We start from the raw sequence: 23,947 nt of genomic DNA, 5'->3' as shown, positions 1-23,947 counted from the left end.
ATTGTTACTGGAAACAGCTGATTTTTAATGGAATATCTACATAGGCGTACAGAGGCCCATTATCAGCAACCATCACTCCTGTGTTCCAATAGCACGTTGTGTTAATTAATCCAAGTTTATCATTTTAAAAAGCTAATTGATCATTAGAAATCCCTTTTGCAATTTTGTTAGCACAGCTGAAAACTGTTGTTCTGGTTAAAGAAGCAATAAAACTGGCCTTTAGACTAGTTGAGTATCTGGAGCGTCAGCATTTGTAAGTGACCCCAAACGTTTGAACGGTAGTGTGTATATTTTTAACTTGAAGGTGTGACTTATATACCACTCAACCAAGTCTGTTTATAACAATACGACGCCTGAACGTCTGATTGATGCAGTTCCACCTGGTTGTGTTAATGGAATTCACTCCACAATATAACAGCCACTGTACTGACAGGACCCACTGTACTGACAGGACCCACTGCACTGACAGGACCCACTGTACTGACAGGACCCACTGCACTGACAGGACCCACTGTACTGACAGGGCCCACTGTACTGACAGGACCCACTGTACTGACAGGACCCACTGTACTGACAGGACCCACTGTACTGACAGGACCCACTGTACTGACAGGACCCACTGCTCTGACAGGACCCACTGCACTGACAGGACCCACTGTACTGACAGGGCCCACTGTACTGACAGGACCCACTGTACTGACAGGACCCACTGTACTGACAGGACCCACTGTACTGACAGGACCCACTGTACTGACAGGACCCACTGTACTGACAGGACCCACTGTACTGACAGGACCCACTGCACTGTTTACCCTCTGTCAATGTTGTGACAGGATTGAGCAAACAATGTGGAGGGAAAAATAAGGGTTATTTATGATTTACATTTCAATAATAATGCATAAAGAGACAGAAACAAAGCCATTACAGAGCCTGTCCCAGATATGCATACAACAATTTGGATCAGGTTTCTTACCAAGCAGTATGCAAATGCTATCTAAATGTTTAATGCAGTACGTAGTCTATGGTGCCGTGCACAATGGCAGAAATGTAAGAAAATAAATGGTTTATGTCTAAATATGTAAAGACACCAAGAATGAGAAACATTCACACAATGTTGCTCCATGTTCACGCTGTCCAGCTTGTGTAATATCCTAACATGAAAGAGTTGAAAGGTCAGTAACTTTTTGACCTAATTAATGTAGGCCCAATAGGCACTGTGGTTAATGTGTTGTGTTTATATGCAGGCATTATAATCCCCACCTTGACAGATGGTAGACAGGCGGCAGGTAGCCTCGGGATTAAGAACATTGAGCTTGTAACAGAATGATTGCTAGTTCGAATCCCTGAGCCAACTAGCCGACTATGTGTAAACTCCATCTGTGCTCTTGAGCAAGGCACTTAACCCTAATTGCTCCTGGGTCACTGTTGTTAATGGCAGACCCTGGTCAGTGACCCCACTCTCTGAGGTTGTCTCAGGGGGAGTTGGGATATGCAAAAAATACATATTGTACACACTTGTACATGTGTTACATATGCCAAATATAAATACCAACCTGATTATTATTAAACAGTGCAGTGGGTCCTGTCAGTGCAGTGGGTCCTGTCAGCGCAGTGGGTCCTGTCAGCGCAGTGGGTCCTGTCAGTGCAGTGGGTCCTGTCAGCACAGTGGGTCCTGTCAGCACAGTGGGTCCTGTCAGTACAGTGGGTCCTGTCAGTGCAGTGGGTCCTGTCAGCGCAGTGGGTCCTGTCAGCGCAGTGGGTCCTGTCAGCACAGTGGGTCCTGTCAGCGCAGTGGGTCCTGTCAGCGCAGTGGGTCCTGTCAGTGCAGTGGGTCCTGTCAGTGCAGTGGGTCCTGTCAGTACAGTAGGCCCTGTCAGTGCAGTGGGTCCTGTCAGCGCAGTGGGTCCTGTCAGCGCAGTGGGTCCTGTCAGCGCAGTGGGTCCTGTCAGCACAGTGGGTCCTGTCAGCGCAGTGGGTCCTGTCAGAGCAGTGGGTCCTGTCAGAACAGTGGGTCTTGTCAGTGCAGTGGGTCCTGTCAGAGCAGTGGGTCCTGTCAGTGCACTGGGTCCTGTCAGAACAGTGGGTCCTGTCAGTGCAGTGGGTCCAGTCAGTGCAGTGGGTCCAGTCAGTGCAGTGGGTCCTGTCAGTGCAGTGGGTCCTGTCAGTGAAGTGGGTCCAGTCAGTGCAGTGGGTCCAGTCAGTGCAGTGGGTCCTGTCAGTGCAGTGGGTCCAGTCAGAGCAGTGGGTCCAGTCAGAACAGTGGGTCCAGTCAGTGCAGTGGGTCCAGTCAGTGCAGTGGGTCCTGTCAGTGCAGTGGGTCCTGTCAGTGAAGTGGGTCCAGTCAGTGCAGTGGGTCCAGTCAGTGCAGTGGGTCCTGTCAGTGCAGTGGGTCCAGTCAGAGCAGTGGGTCCAGTCAGAACAGTGGGTCCAGTCAGTGCAGTGGGTCCAGTCAGTGCAGTGGGTCCTGTCAGTGCAGTGGGTCCTGTCAGTGCAGTGGGTCCAGTCAGAACAGTGGGTCCAGTCAGTGCAGTGGGTCCTGTCAGTGCAGTGGCTGTTATATTGTGGAGGGAATTCCATTAACACAACGTGTGGAACTGAATCAGACGTTCACGCGTCGTATTGTTATAAACATACTTGGTTGAACGATAAAAAATGCTAAATTAAATTACGCATTGACACGTTCAATGGTGTGTGTGTGTGTGTGTGTCTGTAACGGTTGTCGTCTGGAGATAGAGAGGAACAAAGCACAGCGTGGTTAGTGTTCATCTTTTTAATGGAAAACTGAACACTTCAAAAACACAAAACAGCAAAGTGACAACCGAAACAGTTCTATCTGGTGCAGACACACAAAGACTGAAAATAAACACCCACAAAACACAAAGGAAAACAGGCTACCTAAATATGGTTCCCAATCAGAGACAAAGACTAACACCTGCCTCTGATTGAGAACCATATCAGGCCAAACAAGAAACCAAACCTAGAAACACAAAACATAGACTACCCACCCAACTCACGTCCTGACCAACTAAAACAAAGAAATAACACAAGAACTAGGGTCAGAACGTGACAGTGTGAGACACTTGCATCTCTCCAGGCCCTCAGAGGCAAATTCTATTCAAATTTTACTTAAAATGTTATTATTCTTTGGTTTGACAAGAAAACCATCTTTCAAAACCATTTGAGGTTTGTTATTTTGCGTTTAAAAAACAACTTTAATTTGTTCATTACCTGATTACTGTAATCTGTTGTCTGCAGTTGTATTGGGGGCTGTCCTTGAAATTGCTTCTCTCTAATACACAAGGCAAAGAGAACCAGCAGCATCTGTGTGAGTGTGTGTGTATGCATATGCGTGTGTGTTTACATGACTTCTTAATGGCTACATCTGTTCATCAGAGCTGAATGTCCAATGGTGCCTCACGCGAGTCTTGCCTGCCTCATCTGCCTCTCTGAAGAAAGACTCCGCTACCCATGATTCTCTATGTGTTTTGTAGTGTACGCTGGAGTTCCAGGAGTGTAAGTCAGGGAAGAACATCGCTCTGAAGTGTGGAGGACCGTGTCCGTGTCTGCCTGACCTGGAACTGGTCAAACCACACAGCCACAAAACAGAGAAGAGCGGTGAGTCCCTAACCTCAACCCTAAACCTGTCTATGTGTCTGTGTGTCTGTGTCTGTGTCTGTGTGTCTGTGTGTCTGTGTGTCTGTGTGTGTGTGTCTGTGTGTGTGTGTGTCTGTGTGTGTGTCTGTGTGTCTATGTGTCTGTGTGTGTGTCTGTGTGTCTGTGTGTCTGTGTGTCTGTGTGTCTGTCTGTCTGTCTGTCTGTCTGTCTGTCTGTCTGTCTGTCTGTCTGTCTGTCTGTCTGTCTCTGTTAGTGTCTTAGTCCATGTGAGTTTTTGAAACTGCAAAATAGAGAAGCTTTTCAGTTGTACACACCATCACATCCCAGTTACAGACAGTACACACACACTTTAGTGACAGCGTATCATCGGGGTCCATACACACATCCCAGTTACAGACAGTACACACACCCTTTAGTGACAGCATATCATCGGGGTCCATACACACATCTCAGTTACAGACAGTACACACACCCTTTAGTGACAGCATATCATCGGGGTCCATACACACATCACAGTTACAGACAGTACACACACCCTTTAGTGACAGCGTATCATCGGGGTCCATACACACATCCCAGTTACAGACAGTACACACACCCTTTAGTGACAGCATATCATCGGGGTCCATACACACATCCCAGTTACAGACAGTACACACACCCTTTAGTGACAGCATATCATCGGGGTCCATACACACATCCCAGTTACAGACAGTACACACACCCTTTAGTGACAGCATATCATCGGGGTCCATACACACATCCCAGTTACAGACAGTACACACACCCTTTAGTCATAGCGTAGAATCTTGGTCCAGTGAAATAAGCGCTGGTGTTATGACGTTTGTTCTTGTTTGGTTTGACAACGCCTTATATCACTAACCAGCTCTCTCTCTCTCTGTGTGTGTGTGTGTGTGTGTGTGTGTGTGTGTGTGTGTGTGTGTGTGTGTGTGTGTGTGTGTGTGTGTGTGTGTGTGTGTGTGTGTGTGTGTGTGTGTGTGTGTGTGTGTTCTCCACTTATATAACTCTCAATGAAGTGAAAATCAAAACTATTGATATCCTGCAGGTATTTTGGCAGCACAAAGAGGCACTGTCATGAAACCAGTGTTGTAACTGTACTTCAAGTGAAGTCCTCAGCTCATGAGGTATTTCATTAAGGAAAGGATGATCTTTTATAAACACATACAAACATCAACTACATCAACCTGCCCAGACCCACTAATACACACCCCCATCTCCATCAACTACATCAACCTGCCCAGACCCACTAATACACACCCCCATCTCCATCAACTACATCAACCTGCCCAGACCCACTAATACACACCCCATCTCCATCAACTACATCAACCTGCCCAGACCCACTAATACACACCCCATCTCCATCAACTACATCAACCTGCCCAGACCCACTAATACACACCCCATCTCCATCAACTACATCAACCTGCCCAGACCCACTAATACACACCCCCATCTCCATCAACTACATCAACCTGCCCAGACCCACTAATACACACCCCCATCTCCATCAACTACATCAACCTGCCCAGACCCACTAATACACACCCCATCTCCATCAACTACATCAACCTGCCCAGACCCACTAATACACACCCCATCTCCATCAACTACATCAACCTGCCCAGACCCACTATTACACAACCCATCTCCATCAACTACATCAACCTGCGCCAACCCACTACTATACACCCCCATCTCCATCAACTACATCAACCTGCCCAGACCCACTACTATACACCCCCATCTCCATCAACTACATCAACCTGCCCAGACCCACTAATACACAGCCCCATCTCCATCAACTACATCACCCTGCCCAGACCCAATACTATACACCCCCATCTCGTGTGCCCGTGTCACACTCCGCCACATGGCCCCAAACTGCACCATTTTCTTATCTTTCCTTCGCCCACGCACTTTCAACATTTATATAATAAAGCGTTTGAATTTTCCATTGTATTAACACCGGAGGATTGGTGGATTTCCAGTTTTTAAGTATACATTTTTTTAAAGATGATTGAGGATAAAAATATCGTCCAACCTATCGGGTATGTCACTGCACCCTCATGTCTTGAAATATGTAGCAGTACAACTGGTTCTATTGTGTGTTGGATTGTGTGTCTTCTGCATCGGCATCGATGGATTTTTAATTATCTCTGCCCTCTTAAATGTGATATAAAAGTGAACACAGATATTCAGAGAAATACGGCCTGTCGTTATCCGAAACAGACCCAATGTGTTCATTATGAATTTATTCATAAGCTGTCTGTTAGTTTCCTCCTCATCAAATATGACCCTGACAAGATCTTTTAATTGGAAAGTGATTGTGTGTGCGTGAGCAGGGTTCATCTGAATATATCACAGAGATGGTGACAATCAAGTTAATGCAGTCAGCGTGCAATCATTGCACGGACGGACACATGCACACACACACTACCACACACACACGTACACACACACAAGCACAACTCTGGAATGTAAAATAAGTCTGCAAAAAAGCTCTTCTGGTTTCCTTTTCTTCCCCACATACCACCTCTCTCTCTCTCTCTCTCTGTCTCTCTCTCTCTCTCTCTCTCTCTCTCTCTCTCTCTCTCTCTCTCTCTCTCTCTCTCTCTCTCTCTGTCTCTCTCTCTGTCACTCTCTCTCTCTCTGTCACTCTGTCCTTCTGTCACTCTCTCTCTCTGTCACTCTGTCCTTCTGTCACTCTCTCTCTCTCTGTCACTCTGTCCTTCTGTCACTCTCTCTCTCTCTGTCACTCTGTCGTTCTTTCCCTCCATCTCTCTGTCACTCTGTCCTTCTTTCCCTCCATCTCTCTCTCTCTGTCCTTCTTTCCCTCCATCTCTCTCTCTCTGTCACTCTGTCCTTCTTTCCCTCCATCTCTCTCTCTCTGTCACTCTGTCCTTCTTTCCCTCCATCTCTCTCTCTCTCTGTCACTCTGTCCTTCTTTCCCTCCATCTCTCTCTCTCTGTCACTCTCTCTCTCTCTCTCACTCTCTCACACACACACACTCTCTCACTCTCTCTTTCTCTGTCACTATCTCTCTCTCTCTCTCTCTGTCACTCTGTCCCTCTTTCCCTCCATCTCTCTCTCTCTGGCAGCATCAGCCAGGGGAGTTAGGGAAGTATGGAGGGTGATGGAGTGAGTGAGTGTGTTTTATTGTTTGTCATGAAGATGGGATTTCAGGAGATGGATGGAGGGATTCAGGAAGAGAAAATACAATCTGAAGACAAACAGCAGGGAGAGGCATTCTCTTCCAGATGGAAAAGTGTGCTGAGGGATGGATAGAGTGTGTCTGTCGAGGGAGGGGAAACACAATCCTGGGGGAGGAGCTAAGAGTGGAAGGCTACGTAGGTCAGTCCTGGGGAGAATACAGTCATGTCTGTCTGTAGTTACTTTGCATGACATGCTTATAACTAAAGGCCTTTCCATAGAGTAAAGGGGGAGGACGGGAGGATGTGAGGTAAGGAGGGAGGAATGTAAATCATCTCCTGCTTGTGATGAGAAGTGCATTCCCTTTCCATCTCTTTATGTATACAGCTATACATGCAGACATGGACATGATTCTGTTTGTGTGTGAGGACTAGATGATTCTTTTTGCGAGGGAGAGTGTTTACACATGTGTAAGCGTATGTTTGTGTTGCATGTTTACTTGTGCGCCTGTTTTAAGTTTTTAAGGGGTGCATTCCTCTCTCCCTCCTCCTCCCTGGCTCCTCCCTGGCTCTGATGCAGCAATGATGAGGCCATGAATATGGATGCCTTCTGACAGGATGTCTTCTATTTTTCATAGATGACAAAACTCTACCCTTCTCTAACTCTCTCCCTCTAACTAACTCTAACTCTCTCTGCCAGGGCCCAATTATGGCAATATTGCTCTAGAATATTAATGTTCTGTTGAAGACCTTCTTTGGTTGGTGATAGAAGTACCCAGTCATCAGCATATAGCAGGAATTTCACCTCTGTGTCAAATAGTGTGAGTCCTGGGGCTGGAGAATGGTCCAACATGTCTGCTAATTCATTGATATAAATGTTGAAAAGATTTGGACTCAAACTGCAGCCTTGTCTCACACCTCGACATTGTGAAAATAATGATGTTCTTTGGTTTTTGATTTTTATTGCACACTTGTTTTCTGTGTACATACATTTTATTAAGTCATTCACCTTACCACCAAGCCCACTTTGGAGAATTTTGTAGAATAGCCCTTCGTGCCAAATAAATTCAAATGCTTTTTTAAAGTCAATAAAGCAAGCAAAGATTTTTCCCTCTTTTTTTTGGTGGACGTGTTAATTAGTGTGTGTGAGGTGTATATATGGTCAGTAGTGCGATATTTGGGGAGAAAGCCAATTTGACATTTACTTAAGTTTTCTTGAAGAAACGTTTGAATTCTTGAAATCAAAATGCTACAGAAAACCTTTACTGTTCACGCAAATTCCCCTGTAATTATTGGGGTCTGATTTGTCTCCACTTTTGTGGATAGGGGAGATGAGCCCCTGGTTCCAGACATCAGGGAAGTAGCCAGAAGGTAAAACCATGTTGAACAATTTAAGCACAGCATTTTGCAACATTTCATTTCTGATGTTTCTAGACCACAAGCATTCTTTGATTAAATAGATTTGAGCTTTTCATTTAGTTCTTGTTGGGTTATTGGGTAATCTAAAGGATTTTGGTCGTTTTTAATGTGTAACGACGTTCGTCTGTAGGAGGAGAAGCGGACCAAAAAGCAGCGTGGTGGTTATTCATGTTCTTTAATGGAAAACTGAACGATACATGAAATAACTCAAATCTACAAAACAACAAACGGAACGTGAAAACCTATACAGCCTATCCTGTGACAACAAACACAGTGACACCCAGGCTACCTAAGTATGATTGAGAATCAGAGACAACTAATGACACCTGCCTCTGATTGAGAACCATACTAGGCCGAAACATAGAAATACCCAAATCATAGAAAAACAAACATAGACTGCCCACCCAACTCACGCCCTGACCATACAAACTACATACAAAACAAAGGAAATAGAGGTCAGAACGTGACAGTAACCCCCCCCCCCCACCCAAAGGTGCGGACTCCGGCCGCAAAACCTTGACCTATAGGGGAGGGTCTGGGTGGGCGTCTGTCCGCGGTGGCGGCTCTGGCGCGGGACGCGGACCCCACTTCACCATTGTCTTAGTCCGCCTTATTGTCCGCCTCCGTGGCTTTCTCACCATGGCCACCCTTCTCAATGACCCAACTGGACAGAGGGGCTGCTTGGGACAGAGGGGCAGCTCGGGACAGAGGTGAAGCAGCTGCTCGGGACAGAGGTGAAGCAGCTGCTCGGGACAGAGGGACAACTGCTCGGGACAGAGGGGCGGCAGCAGCTTGGGACAGAGGGGCGGCAGCTGCTCGGGACAGAGGGGCGGCAGCTGCTCGGGACAGAGGGGCGGCAGCTGCTCGGGACAGAGGGGCGGCAGCTGCTCGGGACAGAGGGGCGGCAGCTGCTCGGGACAGAGGGGCAGCTGCTCGGGCGGCCCCTGGCTGACTGGCGGCACCTGGCTTACTGGCGGCATTGGCGGCCCCTGGCTGACTGGCGGCACTGGCGGCCCCTGGCGGCACTGGCGGCCCCTGGCGGCACTGGCGGCCCCTGGCTGACGGGCGGCACTGGCGGCCCCTGGCTGACGGGCGGCACTGGCGGCCCCTGGCTGACGGGCGGCACTGGCGGCCCCTGGCAGACGGGCGGCACTGGCGGTGCTGGGCAGACGGGCGGCACTGGCGGCGCTGGGCAGACGGGCGGCACTGGCGGCGCTGGGCAGACGGGCGGCGCTGGGCAGACGGGCGGCACTGGCGGCGCTGGGCAGACGGGCGGCACTGGCGGCGCTGGGCAGACGGGCGGCACTGGCGGCGCTGGGCAGACGGGCGGCACTGGCGGCGCTGGGCAGGCCCCCCCCCAATAAATTTTTGGTGCTGACTCCCGGGCTTCCTTGCCAACCGTGTTCCCTCATATCGCCGGCTCCTCTCTCCGGCTGCCTCTGCTCTCCTCGCTGCCTCCACCTGTTCCCATGGAAGGCGATCCTTTCCCGCCAGGATCTCCTCCCATGTGTAGCAACCCTTGCCGTCCAACACATCGTCCCAAGTCCATTCCTCCTTGTGCCGCTGTTGCCCGTTACCACGCCGCTTGGTCCTGTTGCGGTGGGTGATTCTGTAACGACGTTCGTCTGTAGGAGGAGAAGCGGACCAAAAAGCAGCGTGGTGGTTATTCATGTTCTTTAATGGAAAACTGAACGATACATGAAATAACTCAAATCTACAAAACAACAAACGGACCGTGAAAACCTATACAGCCTATCCTGTGACAACAAACACAGTGACAGGAACAATCACCCACAAACACACAGTGACACCCAGGCTACCTAAGTATGATTCTCAATCAGAGACAACTAATGACACCTGCCTCTGATTGAGAACCATACTAGGCCGAAACATAGAAATACCCAAATCATAGAAAAACAAACATAGACTGCCCACCCCAACTCACGCCCTGACCATACAAACTACATACAAAACAAAGGAAATAGAGGTCAGAACGTGACATAATGACTGATGTTCAATTTTTCTTTAAATTCTAATTGGTTATGTTATAAGTCTTCTTGTGGGAGGTTTTTGTATAGATTATCAAAATAAGTTTTCCAAATTCCTACATCTTGTATGGCTAATTCTTGTGGCTTTGTTGTGCTTAAATTGTTCCACATGTCTCAGAACTGATTTTGGTGAATTGTGTTTTCAATTTCATCAAGTGTCTTGTTGGTATAACAAGGAGGGGTGTCCAAATATGTGGTGGTTACCTCCCGCATCAGTGTAGACAGGCTCAGAACCTGTTCTTGCATATAAATCTCCACAAAGAAGCACTTTACCCTGCGCCTGAAATGTAATGATTTCTGTCTGGAGATTGTCAAAAAACTGATCATCATAATATGATGAATCTGAAGGAGGAGCAGAAGCTGCACATATGTACACATCATTGTCACTGTCACGACTTCCGCCGAAGTTGGCTCCCCTGACTGTTCGGGCGGTGCTCGGCGGTCATCGTCACCGTCCTACTAGCCGCTACCGATCCCTTTTTCGTTTGTCTGTTGGTTTTGTCTTATTAGTTTCACCTGTGTATTTTGGTTTAATTAGCTTCCCTATATGTAGTAGTTTGACCCGCCCTTGTTTTGTGCAGGGTTGTCTTTTGTTACGTGTGTACATATTAGGTCGTGGTGTATTTTATTTTCTATACTGGACACCCTGTGGTTTTGGGTTGTCTGGTATAGTGTCCTGCGCCCTGTATTGTATTGGGCTAATCAGTTTGGTGTGCAATAGTAAAGCACTTTACTCCGTTACTCTCTCTCTGCGTCTGATTCCTGCACACACACCTAGTCCCATGTGACAGTCACAATAGATTGTGCCTTTGTTAAGTTTTAGCCAAATGTGAGTGGTACCTTTTTTCATTTCATTCAGTGCTTAGTCCTGCTTATGCCAAATGATGATTCCACCTGAGTCTCGGCCCCGTTTAACATTTTTATGTTTGATTGATGGAAGTTAACTTTCTCTATAGCCTGAGGGACACTGAGTATCTATGTCTCCACGACACCATGTTTCCAGTAGGATTATGATGTCCTGTCCCTTGATGTTTTTAATCAATTCTGGATTTGTTGTTTTATAACAATTGTGAAGAGTATAGGCCCTGGATATTCCAATAGCTGATAGTTAGTGATCTCATTTATAATAAGTGAAATTCACTGGTTTGAGTAAAGTACATTGAAAATATATATATATATATATACAGTGCCTTGCGAAAGTATTCGGCCCCCTTGAACTTTGCGACCTTTTGCCACATTTCAGGTTTCAAACATAAAGATATAAAACTGTATTTTTTTGTGAAGAATCAACAACAAGTGGGACACAATCATGAAGTGGAACGACATTTATTGGATATTTCAAACTTTTTTAACAAATCAAAAACTGAAAAATTGGGCGTGCAAAATGATTCAGCCCCCTTAAGTTAATACTTTGTAGCGCCAACTTTTGCTGCGATTACAGCTGTAAGTCGCTTGGGGTATGTCTCTATCAGTTTTGCACATTGAGAGACTGACATTTTTTCCCATTCCTCCTTGCAAAACAGCTCGAGCTCAGTGAGGTTGGATGGAGAGCATTTGTGAACAGCAGTTTTCAGTTCTTTCCACAGATTCTCGATTGGATTCAGGTCTGGACTTTGACTTGGCCATTCTCACACCTGGATATGTTTATTTTTGAACCATTCCATTGTAGATTTTGCTTTATGTTTTGGATCATTGTCTTGACGGAGATTTGTCTTCCAACCCAGTCTCAGGTCTTTTGCAGACTCCATCAGGTTTTCTTCCAGAATGGTCCTGTATTTGGCTCCATCCATCTTCCCATCAATTTTAACCATCTTCCCTGTCCCTGCTGAAGAAAAGCAGGCCCAAACCATGATGCTGCCACCACCATGTTTGACAGTGGGGATGGTGTGTTCAGCTGTGTTGCTTTTACGCCAAACATAACGTTTTGCATTGTTGCCAAAAAGTTCAATTTTGGTTTCATCTGACCAGAGCACCTTCTTCCACATGTTTGGTGTGTCTCCCAGGTGGCTTGTGGCAAACTTTAAACAACACTTTTTATGGATATCTTTAAGAAATGGCTTTCTTCTTGCCACACTTCCATAAAGGCCAGATTTGTGCAATATACAACTGATTGTTGTCCTATGGACAGAGTCTCCCACCTCAGCTGTAGATCTCTGCAGTTCATCCAGAGTGATCATGGGCCTCTTGGCTGCATCTCTGATCAGTCTTCTCCTTGTATGAGCTGAAAGTTTAGAGGGACGGCCAGGTCTTGTTAGATTTTCAGTGGTCTGATACTCCTTCCATTTCAATATTATCGCTTGCACAGTGCTCCTTGGGATGTTTAAAGCTTGGGAAATCTTTTTGTATCCAAATCCGGCTTTAAACTTCTTCACAACAGTATCTCGGACCTGCCTGGTGTGTTCCTTGTTCTTCATGATGCTCTCTGCGCTTTTAACGGACCTCTGAGACTATCACAGTGCAGGTGCATTTATACGACTTGATTACACACAGGTGGATTGTATTTATCATCGTTAGTCATTTAGGTCAACATTGGATCATTCAGAGATCCTCACTGAACTTCTGGCGAGAGTTTGCTGCACTGAAAGTAAAGGGGCTGAATAATTTAGCACGCCCAATTTTTCAGTTTTTGATTTGTTAAAAAAGTTTGAAATATCCAATAAATGTCGTTCCACTTCATGATTGTGTCCAACTTGTTGTTGATTCTTCACAAAAAAATACAGTTTTATATCTTTATGTTTGAAGCCTGAAATGTGGCAAAAGGTCGCAAAGTTCAAGGGGGCCGAATACTTTCGCAAGGCACTGTATATATATACACACATACATACACATACATACATGTACATCCGTATATACATAACTTTAACTCTCTCTCTCTCTCTCTCTCTCTCTCTCTCTTTCTTCAATTCAAGGGGCTTTATTGGCATGGGAAACATGTGTTAACATTCCCAAAGCAAGTGAGGTAGATAATATACAAAAGTGAAATAAACAATAAAAATTAACAGTAAACATTACACATACAGAAGTTTCAAAACAATAAAGACATTACAAATGTCATATTATGTATATATACAGTGTTGTAACAATGTACAAATGGTTAAGCATAAATATGGGTTGTATTTACAATTTACAATGGTTGCCTGGTTGCCCTTTTCTTGTGGCAACAGGTCACAAATCTTGCTGCTGTGATGGCACACTGGAATTTCACCCAGTAGATAAGGGAGTTAATCAAAATTGGATTTGTTTTCGAATTCTTTGTGGATCTGTGTAATCTGAGGGAAATATGTCTCTCTAATATGGTCATGCATTGGGCAGGAGGTTAGGAAGTGCAGCTCAGTTTCCACCTCATTTTGTGGGCAGTGAGCACATAGCCTGTCTTCTCTTGAGAGCCATGTCTGCCTACGGCTGCCTTTCTCAATAGCAAGGCTATGCTCACTGAGTCTGTACATAGTCAAAGCTTTCCTTAAGTTTGGGTCAGTCACAGTGGTCAGGTATTCTGCCACTGTGTACTCTCTGTTTAGGACCAAACAGCATTCTAGTTAGCTCTGTTTTTTTGTTAATTCTTTCCAATGTGTCAAGTAATTACCTTTTTGTTTTCTCATGATTTGGTTGGGTCTAATTGTGCTGCTGTCCTGGGGCTCTGTGGGGTTTGTTTGTGTTTGTGAACACAAACACAAACTTTCTTAGATTTTTGCATTCTTCATCAAACCATTTGTCATTGTTGTTCATTTTCTTCTGTTTTCTATTTGAGATTTTTAGATTTGATAGGGAAGCTGAGAGGTCAAACATACTGTTAAGATGTTCTACTGCCAAGTTTACACCTTCACTAATACAGTGGAACGTTTTACCCAGGAAATTGTCTAAAAGGGATTGAATTTGTTGTTGCCTAATTGTTTTTTGGTAGGTTTCCAAACTGCATTCCTTCCATCTACAGCATTTCTTAATGTTACTCAGTTCCTTTGGCTTTGATGCCTCATGATTGAGTATTGCTCTGTTCAAGGAGACTGTGATTTTGCTGTGGTCTGATAGGGGTGTCAGTGGGCTGACTCTGGTACAACTGCCAAGAGATGAGCTATAGGTGTACCTACCATAGGAGTCCCCTCGAAGCCTACCATTGACTATGTACATACCCAGCGTGCGACAGAGCTGAAGGAGTTGTGACCCGTTTTTGTTGGTTATGTTGTCATAGTTGTGCCTAGGGGGGCATATGTGGGAGGGAATGCTGTCACCTGCAGACAGGTGTTTGTCCCCGTGTGCTGAGGGTGTCAGGTTCTTGTCCGGTTCTGGCATCTAGGTCACAACAGACTAATACATGTCCCTGGGCCTGGAAATGATTGACTTCCCCCTCCATAATGGAGAAGCTGTCTTCATCAAAGTGGGGGGAATATAGTTAGCACACAGGAATACTTTTTTCTCTGTTAAGATAATTTCCTTTAGAATTTCTAGCCAAATGTAAATGTCTCTGTTTTGATTAATTGAGTTAGGTCTGCTCTGTACCAAATTAGCATACCCCCTGAGTCCCTTCCCTGTTTCACACATGGTAGTTTGGTGGATGGGACTACCAACTCTCTGTAGCCTAGAGGGCAACCAGTGGGTCCGTCTCCTCTATAGCAGGTTTCTTGCAGGATGACAATGTCTGTATTACCAATTTCTTTGTCCGGGTTCCTGCTCTTTAGGCCAAAGGCAGATGACCTCAGGCCTTGGATATTCCAGGATGATATAGTGAAGGCTTTGTGTTCCATAAAGTGTCCAATGTTGTTGGTCGTGTGGTTTGGCCTCAGGCCAGTAAGTGTGAGCAGAGCCTGCTGAGCATCTTGTACATGCCATTGGCTTGGGCTGGTGTAAGAGTGGGGATTGGGCCTGTTTGCCCGCTCACTACCTGGGCTTATGTGTGACTTCCATGTTGATGCCCTCTTTGCGGGGGTGGGGTGCATGGGGTGGGCAGGAGGGGCATAGGTCTGATCTGAGGGGGCCTAAATGGGGTGTGGGCATGGTTGACATGGCGGGGTGTTGATTGGTTGGGGTGGGGGTGTGGATGTGTCTGGGGGTGCTGTGGTCTGGATGTAAGTCCTCTTGGCGTGGGTCCTCTATGTGTAGGTCCAGGGGGTGGTCCCACAGGTCTGGGAGAGTGTCTCGCTGGTCTGGGTGGGGTGTCTATTGATCTGTTGCTCCTCTGTCTCTCTCTCTGTCTCTCTCTCTGTCTCTCTCTCTGTCTCTCTCTCTGTCTCTGTGTCTCTGTCTCTCTCTGTGTCTCTGTCTCTCTCTGTCTCTCTGTCTCTCTGTCTCTTTGTCTCTCTGTCTCTCTGTCTCTCTCTCTCTCTGTCTCTCTTATGTTAATGTTCAGATGGCAGGGTATTAATTCACTGACTAAACACGTATAGTAGTGAGAGTTGTAGAGTTACAGACAATAGATGGAATAGTGTACAGTGTTTAAAAGCATGATCATGTTTGGGCCAATAGTTTAAAATCCCAGCCCAGGGGGATAATTATGTCTCTGTCTTGTCACACACACACACACACACACACACACACACACACACACACCCTTGACAGCCGTGAACACCGTAGCTATCCACTGCTGATACTTTTTTTCTATTAGGGTAGCTGACACACCACACACAGCAGCCAGAGTTCAGCAGGCACAATGGAGACTAACAGGAGACAAAAGGAAAATTGGTGCTAATTAATTAACGCTCTCTTGTTATCTCATTCTTCCCCCCTTCATTAGTCTGATGGAGGGAGCATAGCGTGGAGCGATACTCTGTGAGAAAAGCAGGAGGATTTTTTTCAACAACTAGACTGCTGGCTAAATAAATAATCACCTTCTCTGTTCCATGGAACCCCAGCCCCACGAGGGGGGAAGACGGGGCTTAGCCACCTCAGTTTTAGTTTTATGTCCCTATATAAAAATGGCAAACATTTTCAAATGAATGAGTGACAGGTTGGCGTAAAATCTGTATCTCCGCTGCACTGAGTCAGGACAACGGACAGAGTTTGCCGCAGTGTGTGTAGTGGGGCTATGGTAAGCCACTGGAGCAGTTAGTTGTGACTAGTCATAAAAACGTTTCTCATCTGTGGTAGGCTAAGTGGATAACGTGATAAGCCTCTGCCTGCAATATGTTATACGCTGGAAGACTTTTTAATGTCTGTCACTCACTCTACAAGTTCTTAAAGAAATCAACAGTGGCTGCCCTTTACGCTGGAGAAACCGTAAAAAAGGCTGGATCAAAGGTGGACCGGACACCTGGCTACTGTGTCAGTGGTTGTTAAAAGTTGTGACAGCATTGTGAAGTTCCTCTGATATCGAATGCACACGTTTGTACAACACAGAAGTAAGGCTCGAGGCTACAGGGCTGCTGAAGGTGGAGACGGCTTTAAGATTACAGCCACCGCGGTGCACAGAATCCTCAGTCTTCTCCCTCCTCCAATCAAATCACTTAGGCAAAAGCAACAGGTCTTGACAGTGGAGTCAAAGTGGTCCGCAGTGCGTTGGAGAACACTGAGAAGCTGAGGGGTGACAGTGAGTTAGGAGCCGTTTGTGCAGAGTGCAGTACTAGTGGCACTGACTCCCCACCGGCTCCAAGCACACGACCACTTTATGGAAGTACAAATCTCGTGGTGGACAGTAGGCCATCAGGACGGAGGAGAAGAGAGTTTAAAGTACTTTTCTTCAGCACGTTGGATGCTGTCTTTGGTGAAATGTCAGAATGATTCAGGAAACACAACAGCCAACTGGTGGAGGCCTTGTGTGCCCTGGACCCAGAGAGACATGACTTTCTACAGGTGAAATGTCAGAATGATTCAGGAAACACAACAGCCAACTGGTGGAGGCCTTGTGTGCCCTGGACCCAGAGAGACATGACTTTCTACAGGTGAAATGTCAGAATGATTCAGGAAACACAACAGCCAACTGGTGGAGGCCTTGTGTGCCCTGGACCCAGAGAGACATGACTTTCTACAGGTGAAATGTCAGAATGATTCAGGAAACACAACAGCCAACTGGTGGAGGCCTTGTGTGCCCTGGACCCAGAGAGACATGACTTTCTACAGGTGAAATGTCAGAATGATTCAGGAAACACAACAGCCAACTGGTGGAGGCCTTGTGTGCCCTGGACCCAGAGAGACATGACTTTCTACAGGTGAAATGTCAGAATGATTCAGGAAACACAACAGCCAACTGGTGGAGGCCTTGTGTGCCCTGGACCCAGAGAGACATGACTTTCTACAGGTGAAATGTCAGAATGATTCAGGAAACACAACAGCCAACTGGTGGAGGCCTTGTGTGCCCTGGACCCAGAGAGACATGACTTTCTACAGGTGAAATGTCAGAATGATTCAGGAAACACAACAGCCAACTGGTGGAGGCCTTGTGTGCCCTGGACCCAGAGAGACATGACTTTCTACAGGTGAAATGTCAGAATGATTCAGGAAACACAACAGCCAACTGGTGGAGGCCTTGTGTGCCCTGGACCCAGAGAGACATGACTTTCTACAGGTGAAATGTCAGAATGATTCAGGAAACACAACAGCCAACTGGTGGAGGCCTTGTGTGCCCTGGACCCAGAGAGACATGACTTTCTACAGGTGAAATGTCAGAATGATTCAGGAAACACAACAGCCAACTGGTGGAGGCCTTGTGTGCCCTGGACCCAGAGAGACATGACTTTCTACAGGTGAAATGTCAGAATGATTCAGGAAACACAACAGCCAACTGGTGGAGGCCTTGTGTGCCCTGGACCCAGAGAGACATGACTTTCTACAGGTGAAATGTCAGAATGATTCAGGAAACACAACAGCCAACTGGTGGAGGCCTTGTGTGCCCTGGACCCAGAGAGACATGACTTTCTACAGGTGAAATGTCAGAATGATTCAGGAAACACAACAGCCAACTGGTGGAGGCCTTGTGTGCCCTGGACCCAGAGAGACATGACTTTCTACAGGTGAAATGTCAGAATGATTCAGGAAACACAACAGCCAACTGGTGGAGGCCTTGTGTGCCCTGGACCCAGAGAGACATGACTTTCTACAGGTGAAATGTCAGAATGATTCAGGAAACACAACAGCCAACTGGTGGAGGCCTTGTGTGCCCTGGACCCAGAGAGACATGACTTTCTACAGGTGAAATGTCAGAATGATTCAGGAAACACAACAGCCAACTGGTGGAGGCCTTGTGTGCCCTGGACCCAGAGAGACATGACTTTCTACAGGTGAAATGTCAGAATGATTCAGGAAACACAACAGCCAACTGGTGGAGGCCTTGTGTGCCCTGGACCCAGAGAGACATGACTTTCTACAGGTGAAATGTCAGAATGATTCAGGAAACACAACAGCCAACTGGTGGAGGCCTTGTGTGCCCTGGACCCAGAGAGACATGACTTTCTACAGGTGAAATGTCAGAATGATTCAGGAAACACAACAGCCAACTGGTGGAGGCCTTGTGTGCCCTGGACCCAGAGAGACATGACTTTCTACAGGTGAAATGTCAGAATGATTCAGGAAACACAACAGCCAACTGGTGGAGGCCTTGTGTGCCCTGGACCCAGAGAGACATGACTTTCTACAGGTGAAATGTCAGAATGATTCAGGAAACACAACAGCCAACTGGTGGAGGCCTTGTGTGCCCTGGACCCAGAGAGACATGACTTTCTACAGGTGAAATGTCAGAATGATTCAGGAAACACAACAGCCAACTGGTGGAGGCCTTGTGTGCCCTGGACCCAGAGAGACATGACTTTCTACAGGTGAAATGTCAGAATGATTCAGGAAACACAACAGCCAACTGGTGGAGGCCTTGTGTGCCCTGGACCCAGAGAGACATGACTTTCTACAGGTGAAATGTCAGAATGATTCAGGAAACACAACAGCCAACTGGTGGAGGCCTTGTGTGCCCTGGACCCAGAGAGACATGACTTTCTACAGGTGAAATGTCAGAATGATTCAGGAAACACAACAGCCAACTGGTGGAGGCCTTGTGTGCCCTGGACCCAGAGAGACATGACTTTCTACAGGTGAAATGTCAGAATGATTCAGGAAACACAACAGCCAACTGGTGGAGGCCTTGTGTGCCCTGGACCCAGAGAGACATGACTTTCTACAGGTGAAATGTCAGAATGATTCAGGAAACACAACAGCCAACTGGTGGAGGCCTTGTGTGCCCTGGACCCAGAGAGACATGACTTTCTACAGGTGAAATGTCAGAATGATTCAGGAAACACAACAGCCAACTGGTGGAGGCCTTGTGTGCCCTGGACCCAGAGAGACATGACTTTCTACAGGTGAAATGTCAGAATGATTCAGGAAACACAACAGCCAACTGGTGGAGGCCTTGTGTGCCCTGGACCCAGAGAGACATGACTTTCTACAGGTGAAATGTCAGAATGATTCAGGAAACACAACAGCCAACTGGTGGAGGCCTTGTGTGCCCTGGACCCAGAGAGACATGACTTTCTACAGGTGAAATGTCAGAATGATTCAGGAAACACAACAGCCAACTGGTGGAGGCCTTGTGTGCCCTGGACCCAGAGAGACATGACTTTCTACAGGTGAAATGTCAGAATGATTCAGGAAACACAACAGCCAACTGGTGGAGGCCTTGTGTGCCCTGGACCCAGAGAGACATGACTTTCTACAGGTGAAATGTCAGAATGATTCAGGAAACACAACAGCCAACTGGTGGAGGCCTTGTGTGCCCTGGACCCAGAGAGACATGACTTTCTACAGGTGAAATGTCAGAATGATTCAGGAAACACAACAGCCAACTGGTGGAGGCCTTGTGTGCCCTGGACCCAGAGAGACATGACTTTCTACAGGTGAAATGTCAGAATGATTCAGGAAACACAACAGCCAACTGGTGGAGGCCTTGTGTGCCCTGGACCCAGAGAGACATGACTTTCTACAGGTGAAATGTCAGAATGATTCAGGAAACACAACAGCCAACTGGTGGAGGCCTTGTGTGCCCTGGACCCAGAGAGACATGACTTTCTACAGGTGAAATGTCAGAATGATTCAGGAAACACAACAGCCAACTGGTGGAGGCCTTGTGTGCCCTGGACCCAGAGAGACATGACTTTCTACAGGTGAAATGTCAGAATGATTCAGGAAACACAACAGCCAACTGGTGGAGGCCTTGTGTGCCCTGGACCCAGAGAGACATGACTTTCTACAGGTGAAATGTCAGAATGATTCAGGAAACACAACAGCCAACTGGTGGAGGCCTTGTGTGCCCTGGACCCAGAGAGACATGACTTTCTACAGGTGAAATGTCAGAATGATTCAGGAAACACAACAGCCAACTGGTGGAGGCCTTGTGTGCCCTGGACCCAGAGAGACATGACTTTCTACAGGTGAAATGTCAGAATGATTCAGGAAACACAACAGCCAACTGGTGGAGGCCTTGTGTGCCCTGGACCCAGAGAGACATGACTTTCTACAGGTGAAATGTCAGAATGATTCAGGAAACACAACAGCCAACTGGTGGAGGCCTTGTGTGCCCTGGACCCAGAGAGACATGACTTTCTACAGGTGAAATGTCAGAAGGATTCAGGAAACACAACAGCCAACTGGTGGAGGCCTTGTGTGCCCTGGACCCAGAGAGACATGACTTTCTACAGGTGAAATGTCAGAATGATTCAGGAAACACAACAGCCAACTGGTGGAGGCCTTGTGTGCCCTGGACCCAGAGAGACATGACTTTCTACAGGTGAAATGTCAGAATGATTCAGGAAACACAACAGCCAACTGGTGGAGGCCTTGTGTGCCCTGGACCCAGAGAGACATGACTTTCTACAGGTGAAATGTCAGAATGATTCAGGAAACACAACAGCCAACTGGTGGAGGCCTTGTGTGCCCTGGACCCAGAGAGACATGACTTTCTACAGGTGAAATGTCAGAATGATTCAGGAAACACAACAGCCAACTGGTGGAGGCCTTGTGTGCCCTGGACCCAGAGAGACATGACTTTCTACAGGTGAAATGTCAGAATGATTCAGGAAACACAACAGCCAACTGGTGGAGGCCTTGTGTGCCCTGGACCCAGAGAGACATGACTTTCTACAGGTGAAATGTCAGAATGATTCAGGAAACACAACAGCCAACTGGTGGAGGCCTTGTGTGCCCTGGACCCAGAGAGACATGACTTTCTACAGGTGAAATGTCAGAATGATTCAGGAAACACAACAGCCAACTGGTGGAGGCCTTGTGTGCCCTGGACCCAGAGAGACATGACTTTCTACAGGTGAAATGTCAGAATGATTCAGGAAACACAACAGCCAACTGGTGGAGGCCTTGTGTGCCCTGGACCCAGAGAGACATGACTTTCTACAGGTGAAATGTCAGAATGATTCAGGAAACACAACAGCCAACTGGTGGAGGCCTTGTGTGCCCTGGACCCAGAGAGACATGACTTTCTACAGGTGAAATGTCAGAATGATTCAGGAAACACAACAGCCAACTGGTGGAGGCCTTGTGTGCCCTGGACCCAGAGAGACATGACTTTCTACAGGTGAAATGTCAGAATGATTCAGGAAACACAACAGCCAACTGGTGGAGGCCTTGTGTGCCCTGGACCCAGAGAGACATGACTTTCTACAGGTGAAATGTCAGAATGATTCAGGAAACACAACAGCCAACTGGTGGAGGCCTTGTGTGCCCTGGACCCAGAGAGACATGACTTTCTACAGGTGAAATGTCAGAATGATTCAGGAAACACAACAGCCAACTGGTGGAGGCCTTGTGTGCCCTGGACCCAGAGAGACATGACTTTCTACAGGTGAAATGTCAGAATGATTCAGGAAACACAACAGCCAACTGGTGGAGGCCTTGTGTGCCCTGGACCCAGAGAGACATGACTTTCTACAGGTGAAATGTCAGAATGATTCAGGAAACACAACAGCCAACTGGTGGAGGCCTTGTGTGCCCTGGACCCAGAGAGACATGACTTTCTACAGGTGAAATGTCAGAATGATTCAGGAAACACAACAGCCAACTGGTGGAGGCCTTGTGTGCCCTGGACCCAGAGAGACATGACTTTCTACAGGTGAAATGTCAGAATGATTCAGGAAACACAACAGCCAACTGGTGGAGGCCTTGTGTGCCCTGGACCCAGAGAGACATGACTTTCTACAGGTGAAATGTCAGAAGGATTCAGGAAACACAACAGCCAACTGGTGGAGGCCTTGTGTGCCCTGGACCCAGAGAGACATGACTTTCTACAGGTGAAATGTCAGAATGATTCAGGAAACACAACAGCCAACTGGTGGAGGCCTTGTGTGCCCTGGACCCAGAGAGACATGACTTTCTACAGGTGAAATGTCAGAATGATTCAGGAAACACAACAGCCAACTGGTGGAGGCCTTGTGTGCCCTGGACCCAGAGAGACATGACTTTCTACAGGTGAAATGTCAGAATGATTCAGGAAACACAACAGCCAACTGGTGGAGGCCTTGTGTGCCCTGGACCCAGAGAGACATGACTTTCTACAGGTGAAATGTCAGAATGATTCAGGAAACACAACAGCCAACTGGTGGAGGCCTTGTGTGCCCTGGACCCAGAGAGACATGACTTTCTACAGGTGAAATGTCAGAATGATTCAGGAAACACAACAGCCAACTGGTGGAGGCCTTGTGTGCCCTGGACCCAGAGAGACATGACTTTCTACAGGTGAAATGTCAGAATGATTCAGGAAACACAACAGCCAACTGGTGGAGGCCTTGTGTGCCCTGGACCCAGAGAGACATGACTTTCTACAGGTGAAATGTCAGAATGATTCAGGAAACACAACAGCCAACTGGTGGAGGCCTTGTGTGCCCTGGACCCAGAGAGACATGACTTTCTACAGGTGAAATGTCAGAATGATTCAGGAAACACAACAGCCAACTGGTGGAGGCCTTGTGTGCCCTGGACCCAGAGAGACATGACTTTCTACAGGTGAAATGTCAGAATGATTCAGGAAACACAACAGCCAACTGGTGGAGGCCTTGTGTGCCCTGGACCCAGAGAGACATGACTTTCTACAGGTGAAATGTCAGAATGATTCAGGAAACACAACAGCCAACTGGTGGAGGCCTTGTGTGCCCTGGACCCAGAGAGACATGACTTTCTACAGGTGAAATGTCAGAATGATTCAGGAAACACAACAGCCAACTGGTGGAGGCCTTGTGTGCCCTGGACCCAGAGAGACATGACTTTCTACAGGTGAAATGTCAGAATGATTCAGGAAACACAACAGCCAACTGGTGGAGGCCTTGTGTGCCCTGGACCCAGAGAGACATGACTTTCTACAGGTGAAATGTCAGAATGATTCAGGAAACACAACAGCCAACTGGTGGAGGCCTTGTGTGCCCTGGACCCAGAGAGACATGACTTTCTACAGGTGAAATGTCAGAATGATTCAGGAAACACAACAGCCAACTGGTGGAGGCCTTGTGTGCCCTGGACCCAGAGAGACATGACTTTCTACAGGTGAAATGTCAGAATGATTCAGGAAACACAACAGCCAACTGGTGGAGGCCTTGTGTGCCCTGGACCCAGAGAGACATGACTTTCTACAGGTGAAATGTCAGAATGATTCAGGAAACACAACAGCCAACTGGTGGAGGCCTTGTGTGCCCTGGACCCAGAGAGACATGACTTTCTACAGGTGAAATGTCAGAATGATTCAGGAAACACAACAGCCAACTGGTGGAGGCCTTGTGTGCC

The 23,947-nt window shown here is 47.2% G+C and overlaps 1 protein-coding gene across 1 annotated transcript in view; it reads left to right on the top strand.

Annotated features, from left to right (window-relative positions):
* Window positions 1–23,947, top strand: part of LOC110504900 (SPARC (osteonectin), cwcv and kazal like domains proteoglycan 1) — a 449,363-nt gene that overhangs the window by 348,038 nt on the left and 77,378 nt on the right. Inside the window, exon 7 of the mRNA XM_090219561.1 lies at window positions 3,492–3,615. Coding sequence (XP_090075687.1) covers window positions 3,492–3,615 — 124 coding nt within the window. The remainder of the gene's footprint in view (window positions 1–3,491; window positions 3,616–23,947) is intronic.

Source organism: Oncorhynchus mykiss, chromosome 25, assembly GCF_057628025.1.
Source record: "Oncorhynchus mykiss isolate SJ-2025 chromosome 25, ASM5762802v1, whole genome shotgun sequence".
Taxonomy (NCBI): domain Eukaryota; kingdom Metazoa; phylum Chordata; class Actinopteri; order Salmoniformes; family Salmonidae; genus Oncorhynchus; species Oncorhynchus mykiss.
The sequence above is the reverse complement of the archived record's forward strand: the minus strand, read 5'-3'. Positions and strand labels throughout refer to the sequence as shown.